Source organism: Nyctibius grandis, chromosome 3 (assembly GCF_013368605.1).
Source record: "Nyctibius grandis isolate bNycGra1 chromosome 3, bNycGra1.pri, whole genome shotgun sequence".
NCBI classification, from domain to species: Eukaryota; Metazoa; Chordata; class Aves; order Nyctibiiformes; family Nyctibiidae; genus Nyctibius; species Nyctibius grandis.
In genome coordinates, this window is record NC_090660.1 from 107183079 (window position 1) to 107200396 (window position 17318).

The 17318-nt window shown below is 38.2% G+C and overlaps 1 protein-coding gene across 1 annotated transcript in view; it reads right to left on the reverse strand.

The window, feature by feature from the left end:
• Positions 1-4302: 4302 nt before the first annotated feature.
• The window catches only part of ZFAT (zinc finger and AT-hook domain containing), a 106676-nt gene continuing 93660 nt past the window's right edge, over positions 4303-17318 (reverse strand). The window contains exon 16 of the mRNA XM_068396230.1: positions 4303-5419. Within this exon, the coding sequence (XP_068252331.1) occupies positions 5180-5419 (240 nt within the window). The 3' untranslated portion in view covers positions 4303-5179. The remainder of the gene's footprint in view (positions 5420-17318) is intronic.

A 17318-nucleotide genomic window follows, 5' to 3' on the forward strand; every position in this document is an offset into this window, starting at 1 on the left:
GGTGATTTTTTGACTTGGACCTTTTCTATCATATCTTGAACTCTTTAACTCATTCAATTCCCATTAGGTGAAGGTAATACTTGATTACTACCATTTGAATATGCATTTGAACAAGCTACCTAGCACCAAAAAAGTCTGTACTCCATTTTTAACACCCCAAGCCCCTCCAGCTTTCAGTTCCCAGAAAGTATTTTCACTCCTAATGGTAGCAGAAAAGTGTGTGCTATCAAGGCTAATCAAAAAGGGGAACCATTTCCAAAACAAATTGTAAAAATATTGCCTACCTCTGTAATCCACTCCAATATTTTGTCCTTTATTTCATTGCTAGCCCATAAAGAATATTACAGATGAGGCAGCTCCTACGGTCTCATTCTCATATATCTCACGTGTTCCTGTGAAATACACTTACAGTGTATTTCATTTGGGTGCACGACACAAAATGATCCCTTGTTTTCCAGAAGATGACATTGCTTGAACTGTAGAAAAAATCATAACAAAGCTGTTCTATGAATTCCCATTAATTGTTTGATTTCATTCCAAAACACTGAAGACCTTTAGATCCCTTTTAATTCACCTAGGCTGATAAAGTTATTCCCAGCTTTTCAGAAAAATTTACAGCGTTCAAAAAAATCAGACAGAGGTCCGTACAATGTATTGACTGTCATTTCCCTCTTCATCCACTTTTAGCAAACAAAACTGTAAAAAATATTTTTATAGGGAATAAAAAGGTCATTTATAGCACTGTCAGAGATGTTTATTTTGTGTTTTTGTATTTTTACTGGCAACCACTACTCACTTGAAGTCTTGCACCGGACTTTTCGTGAAGAGTTAAGTGACATAAGAATAAGAAAATGTAAGTGACAATTTTGCTCTTATTTAACATCCCATCAATGCCCATCCCATCAATTCCTTCAGAGTAAGCTCTGACAAGCACCCTTGTTAGGTGTGGCTCTGAATATAAACCAGGTCTTATGTCATTTTGTTCTCCTTTGCTGTTACTAAATGCCCATAAATCTGAGGTGTAAGAGAAACCTTTGAGGCCAGCTGTCCTGTTCTTCCCAGCAGGCTCAGTCCTAATGTCTGGCTGTATTTCACTCAGTGCAATAGTAGAGCAATGGAAGAAGAGGAGTTCCTACTACTTCAGGTACTACCTTCCAAACTAATAATTCTCCCCAACAGAATGTTCCTCTGGCTAAATCCTTAAGTATTGTTGATCACTGCACACATGGGTGCTTGGCATCCATTATCTGGTCAACTGATCTAAACCCAATTCAAGAGAGAGAGAGGGGAAAGGACAATGAATCTTTTCAGTAATCCTTAGCTCCAACTTCTTCATGTCTCGGTTTCTGAGGAGCTGGAGACTGATACGGAGCCAGTTGAACTCAGGCCAATGCAGTTTCACCAGGCTGTGCTAAGTGCAGCCATCCCTTGAAGGAACTGCGGCCCATGGAGAGCCCAGGCAGGAGCAGGGTGTCCCTGAAGGGCTGCAGCTGGGGAAGGGCCCGCGCTGGAGCAGGGAGACGGTGAGGAGGGAGGAGCGGCCCAGAGGGGCTGGGAGGGACTGACTGCAGCCCTCATCCCCACCCCTGCGCCCCTCGGGCAGAGAGGGGTCGGGAGTGAGGAAGCAATGTGCGCATGTAGGAGAAAGACTCTTTTTTTAAACTAGGATAACTATTGCCATCCCGTTCCTTCATCTAAAGGGCTTACAAATTAATTTAAGATTTATTAGGCAGCAGAGAGAGGAAAATAGGTAGCTGCACTGAAACAAGGAAGCAACTCTTGAACTCCTCAGCTGAAGTCCCCTCCTGCACATGGTGCTATCAGAGCAGGAATATACTGCCTCGCTGGAGTCACTTGCTGAGCAGATGCTGCCACGGCTGCAGTCTCTTTCTAGCATTCTTAGGTTGAACTTTAGCTCCACTGTAACTGAGGGCCCAGTCTGCACCCCTTGACCAATAGCTATCATAGCTGATGGCTTTTTATCAATGTGGCAAGTCATTCCCGTAAGCATCAACATGTTCTGTACTCTCAAACATTTTGCTGGTTAATCTGAGAAAGGGTGATCAGGTTGGCCATTGGCAACTCATTCTGAAAAAGTTATTCTGGGATGGTGAGTTTGCACTGGGATCTGCTTTGTACAGGACCTTCCAGTCCTGTACAAAGCAGAATTCAAATCCAAGGGTTCAAATCCAAGGAACTACGTTTACATACAAGCAGAGCATTTTTATCCATTAGTATTTAGCAAGAGAGAAACATGTGATGGTTTCCCTTCTCTGCCCCAACCATCCTGAAGATTGACAGGGAGGACCACAACAGACTTGAACAGAATTTTTTATTAGGAAAATGCTATCCTTTGAAATGTGTGGCACTGCTTTCAATCACTTAAAGTCCAATACAGGCAAGTTAAGAACAGGAACGCATGAAAGATCACCTAACCAATTACCTGTACCTTGTGGAATTATAGCAGAGATGAATATGACACTACATATTTATCTCATAATATCAAGTTTGATACTCTCAGGATGTGTCAAAATACATCTCTGTGACTCAGTGAACATGAAAGTCTTCCAAGGTGAACAGTTGTCCTCATTTCAAGGAAGAAAAAAAGACAAATGAAGTAGTGCTGCTGTTGATGGAAATGATGTCTGCTAATGAAGGGAAAGCTGGAAATACAAATTGAGAAGCTGTCCACCCATGTGCAGTACAACTCAGTAACCTCACTGTGATCAGATTACAAAAGGCAAAAGAACATCTGCAGTTTATCACGTTATGAACAAAGACTGTATTATTAGCATTACTTACAGAAAGTATATTTTTGCTAATGATGCAGTCTGTAAATGAGCTCATGTCTTTCCCTGTTTAAACTTTCAGATAAAGCTCAAGCATACCTACAAAAAGCAGATGTTGCATATTCTAGAAAGAAGAAAATGTATTAATTATGGAGGCAAGAAATCAATGTGCAGTACTCAACACAGCTGAAAGTCTTTCCTGACTTACCAACCATTGCATTTCCAAGCAGAGTTGGGAAAAAAAACCCTGGAACTTAATAAAAGACCCGAGTTGAAAAGTAATTTTAAAAGTAAAAAAAAAAAAGGTATAGAAAATTCACAAAAATGTTTATGCTTTAGTGTAGGAAATGTGATATAACTCGTCAATTATAAATCAAGCCTTAAATTACAGTATGCATGGCCATGAATTAAAATAGACAAAAACCCAAAACCAAAACCCTTCCTCCAAATACAGACACACCTCTCATAGACATAATTACTGAGTCTATCTGGAAATCAATTACTTAAGAAGCAAAATACTTTTCTGTTTTCCTCCCACAGTCAAATAATAATACAATATATTGTTGAACTGATTCAGAAAGGTTGTACGTTAAGAACATAGTTGTTACCACACACAATCACGATGCTCTTCCAAGTGTGGTTTTAACAGCAAGTGGGCCATGAATATTTCAATAAATTCGAAGAAAACTTTGAGACTGCATTCTTCTTTTTTAGATATCAGAAAGCATTATTCTTGCAAATCAACACTGAATTTTAACCAGTAATTAGAAAACTAAAGTTTCTTATGCAGATTAATCAAGTTGATACTTTTGGTGCATCAGTTTCTAACCTGTTGCAAATGTTATTAAACACTTCATGGCTCATTCTAGTCAAGTTTACTGAACATATAAGAAACCAACACTGACATTTGTGACTAACTCCAGCCAGTTACACCAAATGGCAAAAAGGTCTCCATCCTAGAAATGTAACATCCCTGGGGCTTCTTGTGCACTTTCAAGACTAAACCAGGGGAAACATAGCTACCACCAAAGCTGAACGATTTTCAGTTCTTTTCCATTAACAAATTTAAATTCCCTATCACCACAGTGAAGGGAGAAGCTACCACTAAATATTTGCACTCTGATTTTGTATAACATTAATAGAACCCAGCAGACTTAGAAGAGGCAGACAACCAACTCACTATATCACATCAACTTAGTCAAAAGTTTTTTTCCACTTTTCGACCCAGAACGCCCATAAGTAAATTCAATCATGTAGAAAGGTCTGCCTAGACTTCATTATGCTACTTTCTTGATTGGAGACTACTAACTGGAGGAATAATTTGTCAGAGTCAATGCAAAACAACATTTTTTACTTAGCTGTGAAAGGGAAGCCAACACTTAAGAAATTAGAGCATTGGAAGAAAACATGACAATTTTGTTATTAATTAATAATTTTTATAGCTCAAATTTAAAAATATTAAATCAGAATTCACGATTCATGAAGAAAAATCTGGAACTATATACATGCATAATTAAGAATATCTAGATTCTTGTCAATATTTACTTTTTTTGTACAATTTCTTTCACATAATCATATTTACAAGCATGTCTGTCTAAAACATATAAACATACAGCTTTTATAGCATTTACAAATCATTTGAATATAATTTTTTTCTTATAAACAGAAGAATGTTTCATTGATTTGACAGATTTGGTTTCATCATATGGCACTGGACAGGTATTCATCCAGTGGCATGGACAGAGTTATTATTCAATTATCTAAATAACAGTCATCCTACTGGTACCCTGAATTATCATATATGGCTTTAAATACCTCCCAAACTCAAAGGATAGTCTCACAAGTACAAACTACAGTCCATCTGTGGCATGTTTCTAACAAAAGTCTTGAGCCTTTGCTTGGGTTAGATCCACAACTCGGCAAACACATTCTAAGCATGTACTCAGGAATAAGAAGTCCTTCTAATTTAAAGAAAAAACAACTCTGTTTCCAGTCAAGTCAAGCACATATTAAGTATGTATAAAATGGATGTATGGACTTTTCTAGGCTATCTAGCTACCTTTATAGATGTTTCATTATTGTGAGATAACACAGTTTTGAACAGACAGTATTTGTGAGGATTTACAGGAATCAAGTGAGAGATCTTCTAAGAAGGGAAGAATACTTTTTTCTCAAAATATGAACATTTTTTAGAAAAAAAAGACTGAGGAGATTTTGTACATAATGTGTCTAAGTTACCGATACAATCCAACCAGTCAGATCACTATCTAGTAATAAGGTCTCGCTTCACAATTCCACTGAAAATTTGTCAGCTTGCTTTTGGCTAGGAAAAAAACCCCAAACTTTTGGCTTTGGCAAATCAAGTAGCCATCTCCTTTGAACATTGTTCTCTAGAGCTCCTGCACCGATTGTTCCACAGTTTGTTCTTCTACAGGTTGCACAGCTTCCTGAACATAAACTATGAATTCTGAAGCCTCTCCACCCTGCGTATAGACAGTCACTGTCTCAATTCCCTCCACTTCATCTGATGAGACTACCAGGTGATGCTGTTCAGACAGCTCCACTGAAGCCTGCTGCAGTGTCTCTTGAATCATCAAAGTGTGATTGGCTGATTGCTCCTCTTCTTTTACCTAGGGAGAAATTGAAGAGGTTACAGAAATTTTACCTTTCCTGTAAGTACATGGTATTGTGATGATTAATGGAAATACAGCACAGAAATTAGAAATCAAGATAGTTTTGAAAAAAAAAAGTCAGTTTTAGAAAATTTGTTGTGAGAACTTTTGATTAATAGGTGTATAGCTAGACAGAATACTGAAAGAACACAGCATCTCAGTTATATGCACAGAGAGCTTCAAAGTGCCAGGAACATAGGTCTTTGGAGACGGCTTTAATCTCTCAGCAGCCATTCATTCAAAACCGCTCTTACTTAAATAAATCTGAAGTCAAACAATTCCTCTAGTAGCACTGAGATGAGAATCCATCGAAAACCACATGAAAAAACATCTGCTGTACCCATTTCTTCTCTTTCTTTTTTTTTTTTCCCTCTAGTCAACCGATTGCTCATAGAAGTAAAACTTTCATTGTAAACTGTAATGGACTTTTATTAGAAAACTGTGAAATGTAAATATTACTGAAATAGATTCCTAAGACCTACTGTTTTTAAGGCAGCAATTTTTACATTATTGAAAGGATAGTAACAGAAACAATTGAAAATAACAGAATTTTTACTGAACATTTTGCTTCTTGTCAAAAAGATAAAAACCAACACAATTTGGTATTGAATTTCAGAGTTCAAACAGCTGTCTGTCAATTATTAAAATACAGTGCTTACTAGAATCCAAGAAAAAAATCTTAATTCTTTACCAGATCCATATAAAATCCCTATGCAAAGTACTCCAGGCCAGTAAAAACGCATCAGAAAACGGTAAGTCATGTGGAGGAAATGCATCCTTTGAAGTGTTAGTGATAAAATAATGTACTTTTGAGGAGACAATGGAATAGCAATTTTTTGATATGCAAGACATATGCAAAGGCATTTGTTAGATGCCTTCAGTACAATACCACTCCCTGTGTTCATTGAAGAGAGCTGTTTTATTTGCTGGATCATAAATGTCAACCCACCTGCAACTGCAACATGCAGTTAATCAAATCCTCTCTTCCTTCTCTTTTCAGAAAATGGGTTGTTTTTTGTTAAGGTCTATTTTGCTTTCATTTAGGCTTAGCAAATGTTTTATGAAGTGAGGTCCCAGAGACAAATCATGTTTATTTCCCACTGTAAGAAAGTAGCTGACTGAATTTGTAGGAGGTCATATTCTCTACAACAAATACTTTTTTCATATCATCAAGAGCATCTATAAATTGTCCACTTACACAAACAACAGGGAATGAAGACAGAATTGCTGGCTCACCTACATCTCATGGTACTTCCAGTAACCATACGAAGTGTAATAAGAAGAGAACAAAGGATTGATAGAAATCAATTTACTGGATGTCAGTGTACCCTTGTATCTCAGAGCAGTGGATGGTGTGCTCTTGGCAGCACTGAACTCATAAGCAATTTTGAAAAGAATACGTCAAACACAGTACATTCCACAAAGTGTGGAATCTAAGTTATGCAAATTAAAAAGGGGCTATGTTTTTAATTAGAAGGTGATTCAAAAGGTCTTCTCCAATTCTCATTTATATGATTTTTTTTGTAAATAGTAGTATTAGAACAATCAAGTTCAAGAAAATATAATTAATATCAGTATTGTTGCTTAAGAGGGGAGCAGGAAGAGAAGGGAAGAACTACAGTGAAGCTTCCAAGCATGTGTTTGACTCCTTAGAGACCAGCAAGGAGAAAAAGAAGTTCTATATGCTTGTTTTCCTGATGCTCTTTTCTAATTTGATTCTTTTCCTAAGCAACCATTCCCATTGTTGTACACTGACTTCTTTTTTAACTTTTTTATTCTATGTTTAAAATACCTATCAGATGAAGAAGAATGTTCAGGTGTTAAAATTATTCAGTGGTCCCAGAGCCAGTATGCTTGTGATATATTGATGAAATATATGTGGATTTTATCTGGTGAAAGATTTAACTTCTAAAGAGAATCTTGCCATTGTCATTGACCTTAATACAACAGCACAATTGTACTCACTGATGTCGACTCTGGCTTTGTTGTACAGGATTCAGATTATAGGGATCAAACTACAGGAATGGGCTGAAGTCCTTTCCATGCTCTGTTTCTTTTACCAAGCATATCTGAACATTTTAATTGGAAGTTACTTTAAACATCTCCTGCTGAAGTTCAAGCTCAATATCCTACAAAAGTGGGTGATGCTGGATGCTTGTCTTGACACATTAAAACTTGCATCCACCTTCAGAAAACCTAATTTATGTTGTCACAAAATATGGGTATTTCTAAAGTACTCTTTACTAATGGAAGCTTGAGCCTTTCTTTGAAAAGCAAGGAGCTAAATCATGAAAAGAAACACAGCACTGTTAACTTTCTTCTCTTGTTCCTCCCCACACACCTTTTTTTATTACATTATTAAAGAAACCCTAAATCCTACAGAAAGCAATAGGAATTTTGTGAATTACAATAGAATAGAGTATTTCATCTGGAAGGGACCTACAACCATCATCTAATCCAACTGCCTGACCAATTCAGGTCTGACCAAGTTAAAGCATGTTATTAAGGGCATTGTCCAAATGCCTCTTAAACACTGACAGGCTTGGGGCACTGACAACCTCTCTAGGAAGCCTGTTCCAGTGTTTGATCACCCTCTTGGTAAAGAAATGCTTCCCAATGTCCAGTCTAAACCTCCTCCAGTGCAGCTTTGAATGATTCCCACGCCTCTTATCACTTGATACCAGGAAGAAGAGACCATCACCTCCCTCCCCAATTTCCCTCCTCAGGGAGCTGCAGAGAGCAATGAGGTCGCCCCTCAGCCTCCTTTTCTCCAAACTAAACAAACCCAAAGTCCTTAGCTGCTCCTCCTAGGACATGCCTTCCAGCCCTCTCACCAGCTTTGTTGCCCTCATCTGGATGCATTCAAGGACCTTCACCTCCTTCTTAAATGGTAGGGCTCAAAACTGCACACAGTACACCAGGTGAGGCCTCACCAACGCTGAATACAGCAGGATAATCACCTCTTTTGACCGGCTGGTTATACTGTGTTTGATGCAGCTCAGGATGTGGTTTGAACTCTTGGCTGCTAGGGCACACTGCTGACCCACACTGAGCCTGCTGTTAACCCGGACCCCCAGATCCCTTTCCGCAGGGCTGCTCTCCAGCCGCTCCCCTCCCAATTTAGACTTGTGCCCGGCATTAGTCCATCCCCATGTGGCAGAATCTGGCGTTTTGGACCTTGTTAAATTTCACCTCATTAATCATAGCCCAATGCTCCAATCTATCTATATCCCTCTGCAAGGCATCTTGTCCCTCAAGAGAGTCAACAGGACCTCTCAGTTTGGTATCATCAGCAAACTTGCTAATGGTACATTCAACTCCTGCATCCAGATCGTTGATAAACATATTGAACAGAACTGGCCCCAGAATTGAGCCCTGAGGAACACTGCTGGTGACCGGTCGCCAGCCAGAGGTATCCCCATTCATAGCAACCCTTGGAGCTCTGCCCTTCAGCCAGTTCTTCATCCAGCGCATCGTGAACTCGCTCATCTCACAGTTGGACAACTTGTCCAGAAAGATGCTGTGAGGGACAGTATCAAAAGCCTTACTAAAATCCAGGAATTCATACACACAACTCCTTTTTCATAACTGCCCTCTCCTCTTTCCTGAGGCTACCTGTTCCAGTGCCAGCTCCTGTGTGAAAGGAAAGGACATACACAAGATCTACTAACGAAGATCATAATAGGCAGATAAAAGTCTAATCGCTAGCAAATTCAGATAGGAAGCTGCAGTTAAAAATGTTAGATAATTAAAATCTCACAGCTTGTTATGAATCACCTCACAATTACAGCTCTTGATGCTAGAGATCCTCAAACAAATATATAAATAGGGGTGTCCAAAATTTGGCCCTTTAATTATGCAATATACACTAACTTCTTTTGTGTTATTGTGCCAGAAAAATTACAGTACATTTGCTAAGAGCTGCAGGAATGCACAACACAGTCCTGAGGAAGGATCTCGTACAGTCTTGCTTTAGTCACTGTAAATCAAAACCCATAAATAATTTTAAGTATAGTTTTTGTAAGCGTACATAAATAATGAAGATAGGAAAATAAATAAAGCACAGTTGACATGAAATGAAATGAAACCAGAATCTCATTCAATTCAATCGCAGCAATCTAATACTTACTCAGTTTTTACATGCTTTTGAAATGAAAATGGCCAATAAAGAAAGTTAATTAACCTCCCTGCCTGATTTTATCGATGTGATTTATTAACCTTGTCACATGGGGTAAAGAAGACTAATGCCCTTATTTCTGGTGTTTCTAGCTTCCAGTATCTTTTTTGGACAGCTATCTGTAATCCTTGTATTTTGACAAATCACTACATTATTTTGGATATTTACATTTCAAACCTGTTCAATGTTTACATGCTGCTTCTTGGTTCCTATTAGATTGTTCCACAGGGAATAATCTCAAAACATTAATTTACATCCCTCAAATTGATGAAACAGTGGGACAGCTGCCATCAGAATGAATGAAGTCACTACACTCAATTCTTTTTATTGGCACCTGAAATCTTTTGAAGAGTAGCATCCAAGACCTCTTTTCTGTTTGAGAGCCAGCTGAAAAGCATCTGGCTGCTTATCCTTCACTAAAGAATGGACAGTAAGAAGCTGAAACCACACACAGCTGGCATATTAAATCAATTCAGTACCTGCATAAATATTTTTTTACTAGCTAAATGTGTCTCTCAAGAAAGCCAATGGGACTTTCGCCCCCATGTCTTCATAAGAAGCTCAACATTTCTAAATTATAAAAGTTCTTAATTTAAACATCTGAGGACCATCCAAATACATGTGACATAAAAAATGCGCATCTCTTAGAGGAAACTCTTCCTCTCAAACAGAGCAAGTCTTTTTTTAATTAGAGAGAAATTAATTCAAGCTATTATGGAAAAACATATTTCTTGCTTTCCTGGAAAAGGAGTAAAAAGAAAATATTTGCAGTAAGATGCTAAAGCTGCTTTCTTGTTCTAGAGCTCATCCTGAGAAATAATGAATATCTTCAATTTTCTTTGAAGTCAGCAGGAGTTGCAGATCCATAGTGTTTAGAACAGTCTTGCTGGGCTTGACCCAGTCTTGTACAGAATATTTCCCTTGATTTCAGACCGAATGCTGCCTTTCGTTTACCATGAAGAAGAAAATTTAATCACAGAGATCTCTCAGGATTTCACTAGGTGAAACCTTACACTAGGTTACAGATGCTCCTAAATGGGATAAATATATTATAAAACACCACAGTAAGAAAATATATAAAATATATTAACACAAAGGATGAAAAGTGAATATAAGCATTCCCGATCACAGAGAGCACCAGGATATGTGATATGCCAACTGACGTTAGTGCCACAGGACTGTCTCTACCATTTTTGTCGGTGCATTTGAGTAATTTGAACTCTCTCTCTCTCTGTCTAGTTTACATATAGATATATTGCATGAAAAATACACAGAGACATAGGAAAAACACTGTAATTTGATCGTACGAAACTTTATAATGAGCTACAAAACAAAAGACAATCTGGCACACAATAGTTTTCACAATAATAAGAGACTGAATATTCAAGACTTGCTTTGTAAGGTGGCAAACAAATCTTCATACTGCTGAGTAGCATTTTTTAAAAAGTGTTAGCAACGGCTGGCTGAATATATCCTGACAGAGACTGTGTCTGGCAACTTCATTCACAGAATCACAGAATGTTAGGGATTGAAGGGACCTCGAAAGATCATCTAGTCCAATACCCCTGCCCGGAGGCAGGATTGCCCTAGACCATATCACACAGGAACGCGGTCCAGGCGGGTTTTGAAGTCTCCAGAGAATGGAGACTCCCACAACCTCTCTGGGCAGCCTGTTCCAGTGTTCGGTCACCCTCACTGTAAAGAAGTTTTTCCTCATATTTATGCTGAACCTCCTGTGTTCCAGCTTGCACCCATTGCCCCTTGTCCTGTCAAGGGATGTCACTGAGAAGAGCCTGGCTCCATCCTCATGACACTTGCCCTTTCCATATTTATAAACATTAATGAGGTCACCCCTCAGTCTCCTCTTCTCTAAGCTAAAGAGACCCAGCTCCCTCAGCCTCTCCTCAGAAGGGAGATGTTCCACCCCCTTAATCATCTTCGTGGCTCTGCGCTGGACTCTCTCTAGCAAAATGCCATTTCACCAGATTTCCTTACGAGGAAGTATGGCAACATTGTCCTCATTTCAAGAGCTCTAACAGAGGACAGTAATCACGATATGAGGTTTTACTTATATGTTACACAGATGACAAGAACTCTACAGAGGCTGAGATAACAGGGCCATCTGCCCCAATTAAAACTTTCCTTTGCAGGTATCATCAAGTTAAGCATCAAATTGCTCCACAGAATCGTCTCCTAAAAGAACCACCATCTTGACAATCAACGTATATATAACTCCATGTATTGGCAAATTTTCAAGATGAACAGTGCACCCAGCATCATGCAGGTGCAACTCGGAGCCAGACTGAAATATAAGGTGTGTTGCTGAAGTATAATGTGCAGTAGCCTTTAACATGACAGCCATGCTAATATTATTAGATATTTATTTTTCAAGATGTGTTACACTATAAAATTCTGTTCTGTGATCGGCTTCAAGCTGATGCGTAATCTTTGCTGTGCATTTGCTACCGCTGTCCACTTTGAAGAAAGTGACTGTTACCATGGTAGGATTTTACTGGAGCCTGAAGGGATCACAGAATAAAAGGACAAAAGGAACTAAAATAAAGGATGAAACCTATGGAAATCCAGTGTTTTCTTAAGCTTGATAAAGATCTGCTTAGTTAGTAAAACAGTTGATATACTTACCCTTCAGAGCAAATTATTTAGAGGTCTAGGTTGAAAATAGATTACTGTGCTTTTCAGGAATAGTTAACCCTACACTCCAAGCTACAGAGGTACTAAGAATATCTTATTTCTGAATGTCATGCCCCAAAGGCCTTATAATTTCAATATAAAACAAGAGACAGTAAGCAGACACAGAAAAAGGGAGATGGGGGAGTACAACATAAATGAGACAGTGGTAGCTTTGTGTGACAGGCAGCAGTGTCAATATACCAATAGCCTAACCACAGATAATTACTGTCATCATATTTTTGAAGAGTAATTGAGAGAAGACAATGAGGTACAAATTGCTCTTCATTAAAAATCCACATAACTAAGCACAATATGGAAGAATGCATTAAGAAACTTGTTTGAAAAAAAGAATGAGCAATTAAATCTTCACGGACTAAGCAAAGGCAAGAGTCAAATTCTTTACAGCTAATGAGAAATGGGACACTAAGTCAGAAAGGAGTAAAAAGCCTTAGAAATGAGAACAAAGTTTTGTTTGATGTGGCAAAAAAAGGAACATCAAGTGAACAGAATAAGAGAGGGTGATGTCAAGAGGGGAAGAGAAAAATAATCTTTGAATTTTTCTGAAAGAATACAAAAGGGGCAAAACATAATCTGTGAATGTCATAAAAAAAGACTATCAGAGTTAACTGTAGCATAAAATAATGATGGCTTGGACAACCATTTTAGCTAAGTGGTTGAAATAAGAGACCATATAAAAGTCATCATGCAGAACAAGTCAGCATCATTTAGCTAATCACCTGCACGTGAGGCCCAAAAATCCTACCCGAAGAGGACATCAGCTTTCTGGCTTGAATAACAGGAAAGACTTAAAACCCATTGAGTTGAAAAAGAAAGCGGACTACTGATGAACAGTTGTGCACAAAGACTGATACAATCATCTTAGTGATTAATAATAATGACTAGTGATTAATACAATCTTCTTAGCCATCTTCCGACTGAGCTTGAAGCGATGGCTCTAGAGCAACAGGAAAATTTTAGAGGATAGATGCAATCTTTACTTGGGACAGGAGAAGACTGTCTAGAGTGGCAATGTAATTTTGCAAACAAAGATCATGCAAGTCGAATGTCTGCGTATTAGCACGTGAAGCTCTGGATTTCTGACTAAAACTTTTACATGCTAATACGCTACAAGTAAGGTGGCATAAAAATGTCTGTTTGCAGAGCTCACCCAGATATACTGTTCAGAAGAACTGGAAATTAAGGAAAAGAATGGGGAGCTGACATGGTGAACAAGACCATGGGATAGGTTAGTTGTTCTTTTGGGGGCTGGTTTTGCTTTGTTAGAAGAAAGGCTACTGGTCTGCTCTCTAGTGGTTTTCTGTATATGAGGTAGGCAGGATTTGCTCTGAATGAAGAGGGATCTCAGTGGCTTGTTCATACAGAAATAAATTAATATTGAGGACAAGAGTTAAAGCTTTACACAATCATCTGCTGATGAGTTTCTCGCATCAAGACAATAATCTCTGGCCCAGTGTGACACACAAAACATATTACAGGCCTAAACATGGCAAATTAGCAGCATATTTGTCTTTCAGTATCTAAATGAAAAAAGTCTCAAAACCAGATAACAGGCAAGCAAATTTAACTGTTTACTGTAGTATACTGATTTAAAACTTTGGTTAAGACTAGGAATCCAAAATCTGCTGCTCTGATTCAGTAATTTGAGGCAAAAAGAAAAATTCAAATTTAGACAAAGCACCATACAGAGTTTCTACTTTTTGTTTCAAAGAGATTTGGTACAAGTAATACACTGCATTTATGAAAAATAAATTAACTAAACCAGAAAGTATATCGCTACCATTACACATTCCTGCTAAGAAGCACTGGAAATGGGAGAGCAACAACTACAAAAAAAACTAGAGCTGATGGACACAGACCAGGAAGGGGTAACTCTTCCAATGTTCTGTTCAATGCAGTGAGGGATTCAGGAAATAAGCATGCAAGGATGTTCATATTGTGAAACCAAGAAAAAGCACTTTGAATTTTGTCTCACTAGAGAATAACTTACAGACACTACACACTGAAGGAGTCTCCGCTGCAGAAAATAAGGTAACAGGAGTGCTCATTTCTGACGAAAATGTTTCTTTGCAAGAAACTCAGTATTTAAATCAAACAAATGTTTAACTCGGAACAAACTGCTTCTTCAGGATCAGTTAATATCCTTATTTGATGTATATGTTAACGGAAAGAAATAGGTACACACCAAGGTAGGTTGTAGTTGAACTCCCTCCTTTTTTTCTAGCTTACATACAGATATATTGTGTGAAAAACAAGTTTTTGAGCAAAGATGTGCAGACACTGCAAATCAAGGGTGACTATAATACTGGCATGACTGCTCATCCTCCAATCCTGCCTTTATATTCAGCATGTGAGCTAGGAAAATAGTCCACCTATATAAATAATGAACTGAACAGCGTCTGCTAGCAAAATAAACAAAAAACTAACCAAACCAATATCTACCCCGAGGCATGAGGGCAAAAGTATACCTGTAGTAGGACACCAGGAGTCAAATCTCCAGAACATAAAGTGACTTGTTTTACATTTCAAGTCCCTCCACCTTGCTATGTGCTCTGTTCCCACAATACTGCTTTCTCCCCGGTTTCTTGTCTTAGGACAAGACAAGTTCTTAGGATAAGTTCTTAGGACTCTGCTTTCACCTTTTCCCCACCTTGCTATTTATTTTGGTCTTTAAGCAGTGCAGAACAACTCAAATATAATGCCATAAAGAAATACCTTCACTAGCTCTGTCAGCAAGAAATCCAAACTGGATAACTAGTAACTGAAAAGGACTCAAACTGACAAGGATACACTTCTCCTGCTACGTTTTGATCAAAGCTTCAGTGTGGATTTTTGCCAAATCTCAGACTACACTGGTAAAACTTCACACTATTAACTTGTTTTTCTCTTGGGCATTTGGTGTGTATCACATTCTTTAGCAGCTGTATGTTTTCACAGCTGTCATGCAACAAGATTTCTCCCAAATTAGATACCACAGTTTAGCTTTGGTAACAGGTTAGTGTACTGAGTCTCAGGCAAGAATGAGCTAAAGTTATTTCGGGCTCTAGACGCAACCTGTGAAAAGCCTCATACACACGACACTACCAGAGTCAACAACGATTCCTACTTCCCAATCATAATCCAAGCTAAATAGGGGTGACTTTGCAATTTTGGGGCTTAAAATCATAAGCTGAATCCCAATTCAGGCTGGGATTGGTTATTGCTATGTTGTCAAAGTGTTATAAAATCATTCCTATGAACAAAAAATATAGTTTCCAAAGTCAGAACTGAAATTTTTTTGTTCTCAACACCTAATTCAGGAGCTGGGGGCTTTGAACCGACAATCTGATCTTGATTTCACCTCCGTTATAATCTGTAGTCATGATTTAAGATACTTGCAATAAGACTGCAGGCAACCCAGAACAATAATTTAAGGGAACACCTTAAACATGGTATCCTTTCTAGCAGAAAACAATTTTAAAATATACCAGTCAGATCTAGCTAATACACTGGACAACTTGCAATATGCTGAAAAGGACTTATGGACAAAGACAGAGTTTGTTTCTGCAGGCAAAAGCATGCAGAAACAGGTTAGGGCAAGTGCTAAAGGGTGTAGATGGCAGTATTACTGATAGATACATCTGGATTCACGCAGAATTTTAACGATCAAGTGTAAATGGCACTTTTATAGGTGAAAAGTAAGGAAGAGGACAGCTATGGGAGAAAGTTCCGAGGAGGACAAAGACAGCAACAATATAATGTAACATTTACAGCAAAAAATACTTCAGAAACATTCCAATAATTTAGGATTTAGAAGAAATTTCCTAGTGCAAATATAGAAATATGAAGGCAACTTGCAAAGGCTAGCTGAAAATGAGAGAAGGTGGTAAGAACTGATGAAAAAACTCCATACTGTATGTCCTTAGAGAAAAAGAAAAAACCTAACAAAATAACATAAAAAATCAGAACAACTACAATAAATGTTGTTAAGGAAAAAAAATGGAACCAAGCTGCTAAGCAAGGACTTAGTGAGGCCAGTAAAGAACAAGAGTGGAAATTCAGTGACAGATGATGCTGATACATTACTGACACCCTGAACGAATTTTTTATCTCACAATCCACAAGAGAAGCTGAAGGTCACAGATGAAAGTGTGGAATAAATTTTCCCATAGGAAAGTGAAATATGAACACGTCTTAAGATCACTTCAAGATTAACAATTAGGAACTCACCATAATTAAAACCTGACAAAGCGGTAGGTACAAATGAGTGATATCCCACCGAAAGCAACTCAGTATTGAAGAAAAAAGAAAAGCTGACCATTCTGAATAGGAGAGGATTACAGTCGCACTAATAACATTTAAAGACTTCTTTCCCTCAAACTAAAAATGGTTGTGGCTATAATCCTGAAGCAATATTCTGGTGGGAAGACAAGACATGGAAACTAACTAAAGCTGTATAACAGATTAAACAGACTTTGACAGAACAGTGATTTATATAGAAGATTAAAAGAGAAAAAATTAAAAGACAAAAATGAGAAAAATTTGAAAGAGAAACAATAACCATCATCATCATCACCGGCAGACCTCCCTTGGTCCTTGCTCTACTTCCATAAAGCTCAGTAAAGGTAACTAAGCACTCAGTCAGCTGTCGGTAGGCGTACTGCCACTTGATCCTCCCCTGGGAAATCACAGATCTGCACACACAAAGTGAAAAGTCACCGAGGCTACCAGAGAAAGAAATGAGTAGGCATTCCAGTACACGCAGGAAACATGTTAACAGAGGAACAGTGCTTCGAGCATCAAAGTAAGGCATTAGTAAAATCCAGCGTAAAGAGAGGTAGCACAAGATCACTCAGCTTGAGACATACTTAAATTCTTCACTGATTTTGCTTCCGTGCAACTTCAAGTTAGGAGAAAAAAGGCATTTTATATTAACAGAACTCTAAAGTGGAGGAAAGAAGACAAAAAAGAAAAGCAGCAAATAGATCCTGT